This window comes from Octodon degus, unplaced genomic scaffold (assembly GCF_000260255.1).
Source record: "Octodon degus isolate 3935 unplaced genomic scaffold, OctDeg1.0 scaffold00134, whole genome shotgun sequence".
Taxonomy (NCBI): Eukaryota; Metazoa; Chordata; class Mammalia; order Rodentia; family Octodontidae; genus Octodon; species Octodon degus.
In genome coordinates this window covers 6,865,243-6,870,415 of record NW_004524710.1, presented here as the reverse complement: position 1 = coordinate 6,870,415, position 5,173 = coordinate 6,865,243, and the positions used below count along the sequence as shown (strand labels likewise).

At 39.5% G+C, this 5,173-nt stretch overlaps 1 protein-coding gene across 2 annotated transcripts in view; it reads left to right on the top strand.

Moving 5' to 3' along the window:
* The first annotated feature begins 2,210 nt into the window (after nt 1-2,210).
* Lrrc69 (leucine rich repeat containing 69) overlaps nt 2,211-5,173 on the top strand; it is a 119,477-nt gene continuing 116,514 nt past the window's right edge. For both annotated transcript variants that reach the window (XM_023701382.1, XM_004641317.2), the window contains exon 1: nt 2,211-2,393. In XM_023701382.1, coding sequence (XP_023557150.1) covers nt 2,211-2,393 — 183 coding nt within the window. The remainder of the gene's footprint in view (nt 2,394-5,173) is intronic.

The window sequence follows — 5,173 nt, the reverse complement described above, 5'->3', positions numbered from 1 at the left end:
GGTCTCACTACTAGATTGGACGCGTAGTGATCCACCTATTTACAGCCTCCCAAGAGCTGGGATTACAGGCGTGCCACCATGCCCAGTCTCAATTGCTGTCTCTGTGCCCCAGAGGCGAGGCTGGCCTGCAGGTCCAGTGATTGAGCCCCCACCCCGTTCAACTGCTTGCAGTTGCTTTAATCTGCTGAGCTATTTGGCTTTCAGTTTATTATGTATATACTGCATTCAAGTAAAGCTCCCACTCTCAGCATGTAGTGGTAGTACATGCCTGTAATGCCAGCACACAGGAGGTTCAGGCAGGAGAACTACGGTGAGTTTGAGGCCAGCATGGGCTATCCTGAGTTCAAAGCCAGCCTACATAGCAGGATATAGTGAGTTCAAAGCCAGAACTACATATCATTACCCTCTTGCCCCTGCTAAGAAGAAAAAAACAAAACAAAACAAAAACGCAGAGGAAGAAAGAAAAATCACCTGCTCTGAAAATAGCAAGTTTCTGGCTCTTCTATGAGCTCTCAAAAGAATATATCAATTGGAAGACTGGGGATGTAGCTCAGAGGTAGAGATCCTTGCCTCGCATGTGGTGAGGTCCTGAGTTCAATACTAAGTAGGAAAAATATCCCAATCCCTAGAGAGGGTGTGAGTGTGTGTGTGTGGGGGGGCTCATGCATGTGCCCACACACATGTGTGGCAACCTTATAAAATAGCACCTCTTCTTTGCCTTAAGCCCTGGCTTCTACTTATTTGATTGAGCAAGAGGCAGCCTTTGGGATCCTGCTGACCAGCAGTTCCGCCCTGTGCCTCTCACTCTTAACCTTGTGATACCAGAACTTATTTGAAAGATCATCATCTTATTTCACCTGAAAAGTTCAGTATGCATTTCTAAATGTTAGGCTAAGTGCTACTATCATGCCATTGTTACACTTAACAAAATTATAATTCCTATTAGCTGATATCTAGTTCATAAATACATTTCCCTAATTGACTGCAAGATATTTGTATTCAAATGAGGGTTCAACCCAAGTACAAACATTGCATCTGGATTTTATTTGTCTTAAGTTAATTTTCTTCATAGCATTCATTTCTCTTTTTGTTAATGCCAGTGATTTGTGGGTGAAGCTTATGTCCTTTACCCTGTAGAATGTTCTGTTATTGATTTGACCAAGTTCTTTCTTGAGAATTTTAATCTGCTGTCTGCTTCTCATGCATTCACATAAGTGGTCTTAATGCCATGATTAGATTTAGGTTTAGTTATTAGGCAAGAGCATTTTATTTATTAATGTGTGATTTTTATTACATTTTTCATAAGGTTTATCTTGTGATTATCTAGATTTTAGTAATGGCTAAAACTGATTAGTGAGTTAAATTATTAATCTGATCCTTTGCTTAAAGAGTTCCATATCAGCCTTTCAGCTAACACTTTAAGCAACCAATTATGATTTTTGCATAGATCCCCTATTCCAATAAAATTGCATAGTGAATTTTCTAAAGCTATTTTTTTTCTTCAATTGGTAAATATAATTTCTCTTTGAATAAGATCTTTATTAACTATTATATTATGCTGAAATTCAATTTGTTTTGTAAGAGTAGAACAAATGTTCAGCACTATTTCTTTGTCAATTTTTAGTGTTGGTATCCTAGAAACTCTGGTGCCAGGGTGTTTTTAAAATAAAAAAAAAAAAAAAAAAAAAATAAAAAAAAATGTCTGGAAGATATGCCTAAAAAAAGCTTTATATAAGGGCACTGCCTTTTATTGACAGTAGAGGAGAAAAAAAAAAAAAAAAAAAACTGCCAATGAACTCTTAGAATTTAGTACGCTTTGATGCATTTCAGTCTATTCTAGGGTTTTTTTTTTGTTTGTTTGTTTGTTTTGTTTTGTTTTGTTTCATTCTTTTCTGATCCTCAGTTACATCCCATCGTAAACTGGTGGGACCTCCTAGAAATTGGCTTGTGTCCTCTGGATGTAATCTCATTAATCTTTGATATGTTCTGTATCTCTGGCATAAAATATTCAAAGCTTCTTGCCCAAGTCTATATCCACTGGTTTTCCCTCCCTCCCTTTTCCATAGGAACCTATCTGATGCCTTCTGCCTTCAGCATGGTGGAGCTCAGAATGTTTTTGTTTCCATGACACATCTGTTCTGCAAGGAGAGGTTCTAAAGATGTATAAGAAAGAGCTCTAATCTCTCAGGTTACTTTCCTCTTCTAAGATCATGGCAGAGAGACTGCTGATAGGAGCGCTGAAGAGTGGTAAAAACACTAAGATCGTTACTTTGAATGGGAAGAAGATGACAAAGATGCCCTCAACATTAGGAAAACTGCCTCGCCTGAAGACTTTAGACCTTCAAAATAACCTCATCCCCAAAGTGTGTCCAGAGATAAGTGCCTTGACACAGGTGAGGAACCTCATCTTCGTAGATTGAGAATGGAATATAGGAAGATGGAACTGGTGAGGGATAGGAACGTAAGACTTTGAGCTATGGAGAATTAGCTCTCTCAAGACAATATGGAGTGTTGTTGGAGGCACATAAGAAGGCTGTCTTGCTTAGGGGATTATGTGTGGTGGGGAGAGAATATGTTTCAGTTTACTTGTGTGCTCTGTGGCCACATCTGGAGTCAGGGGAATAGGTCTCTGCCACACTCATCTTTCTGGAGGCTGTCATCTGGAAAGGGGCCGGAAGCCTGAATCTGCTTGTCTACCTTGGGGGCTCACATCTGGAAGTGGTTTTGAGGCCCCATGAGAGTCTGTTCACCCTGGGGACTGTCCTGAAGCTTTTGCATATGGAGTGAAGAGACACTTAGCATGTAGGAAGCAAGTTCCTTTTCAGTTTCCTAGAGCAGGCTGAAACTTTGAAATAGATGCTGGCAGGGAGTAGGAAGGGGAGATGTTCATTTCTTATGAAAATAATCCTTAAAAGAAGGTTAATATTTTTTAAAAAATACCTCCTTTAAAGAGCAACAATTGACATGAATGAATCCCAGATGCTTGCCTTAAACTTTTCTGCCTAATGTGCAACTGCAGCTGCTAAACATCTTGAGATTTAGAGAAAGCGAGGAATATTAGCTTTGGAATTTTCTTTTTAACTTCTAAGCTGTCATCAGCACTGAGAGCTTATAAGTCAATAAGTCATTGTAACTCACTGATTTTGAAGAAAGAGTTACAAAAATATATCTTTTTTGATGTATTTAGTACAAGGTCTGTAGGGTCTAACTATACAGATCAGACTCATAATGATCCTCCTGTTTTCAGCCTCCCAAGCACTGGGATTACAGGTGTGCACCACCATGCCCAGTCTCAGTCATGGTCTCAGCGTGCCCCGGGGGTGGGGCCAGCACAGCTTGTGGTCCAGGTTCCTGTGCTCTTCCTAAGTAGGTGCCCTAGTCCTCTGAGCTATCTGGCCGGCCCTCTATTTTCTTGTCTTTACCTACTTCCTTGCCTTTTAGGTGTGAGAAGTCATTTGAACTTGTGATCTATGGTTGTATCTTTACAGGAAATAAGTTAATATTCACAACTTCCTCCCTTTTTTGGTATCAGTATCTATAATCCACTAGTGACTTCAAAAAAAAGTGAACTCAGTAGTTATAAGAGAACAAGGACTTAGGTTTTCCTAATAGGACAGATGAGTTTCTATGCCTGTACATAAGATTTGACAAAGCCACAGATGGATTCCCTTCCTCTGCTTGAATTTACTTTCCTAAAATAATGCTGTACATTGTTTTAAGAATGCTAATTAAGAACAAGAAGCTTATAACTGGAAAGTTATGTTTTATGCTGCTTCCTCTCAGCCCCAATCATAACCTCCATGTATAATCATTTTAGCTTGTGTTCTTCTTAATTTTTCAAGCATAATTAATATGTTCAGTTTCTCCATCTGTTCTCTCTGCTCTCTTCTTTCTGTCTCACTGTCTCCCTCCCTCCCTCCTTCTTTCCTTCTTCTCTGTCTGTCTCTCTCTCTGTCTCTCTGCCCCTGTCTCTGTCTCTGTCTCTATCTCCTGCCCTCCTTCCTTCTCTCTCTAGGGTTTTGAGTCACGAGTCTTGCTATGTAGTTTGGCCTGGCCTCCAACTCCCGTGCTCCTCCTGATTCAGTCCCCTAAGTAGGAGAATTAGACATGTGCCACTACGCTGGCTTAGTTTTGTTGTAGTTATCTTTTAGACTTAATATCATTACACCTTTAGTTTTATCATCAACCACAGCCTCTTTTTGTTTCTCATTTGGTAAGATGATGGTATCAGTATCTATAATCCACTTTGGCTCTATTTCTGTTCCACTTCCTCTTTTAAAAGATAGCATTTATACTCTATTTTGTTATAGCCATGATTATATCTTTATTTTTCCTTTTGAAGAATTATATCATTAGTAAGTAATACCATTTAGCCAGAGCCATTGAATGTACTGTGTTTATAGTTTCTTCTTTAGAAAAATTTTTGCTCCCCTGGAGTTTCTAATTGCCTTTCCTTTATTCTTGTACCTTTGCCTTATCATAGCCTCATTTTATTTTAAAAATTGATTATATTATATATTTCATAAATGTGCTTTTTTTCCCTGAGAGGTTTCTTCTGGGAGTCTCCATCTTTTGTCCCAACTAAACTGATCATCATCTAGGTGTGCTGGACCCCTTGTGCCCCAGATATCCTTCTACTGTACTTCTAAAGTACACTCACTTTTCCTTTTCTTTTAGTAAGAAGTCTTCATGTAGCCTAGCTGTGTATATGGTGAATATTTGATTCTTTGCATATTTGAAAATATCTGTATTCTGTCATATTTGATTAATAGTAATGTAGTAAAAAGTTACATGTTCCAAAATACAGTTCCTCAGGAAAAGTTATCATTAGATTGTCTTCTTTTTGTGATTCCCACATCTTTCCTTCTCATTCTCCAACAATTCCAGACTGACTCCAGATTTTGACTGTTCCTTACTCCATCTCAGTTCACTTCAATAAGGAACCTGTTCAGGTCAGCCTTTGCTTTTAAAGGAAACAGCATACAAGTAAGAATTCAACTCATTCAGACCCAGAGCGCAGGCCCGGCGAGTGAGTTAGACAACCCAGGGCCTTCCGGATCCTGAACAGACCCAGAACCCTGGCCCAGCGAGTGAGTGAGACGACCCAGGGCCCACTAGATCCTCATCTGACCCAGCAGGGAACCCTTCAGCAGAACTCCCTGCACAGAGGCTA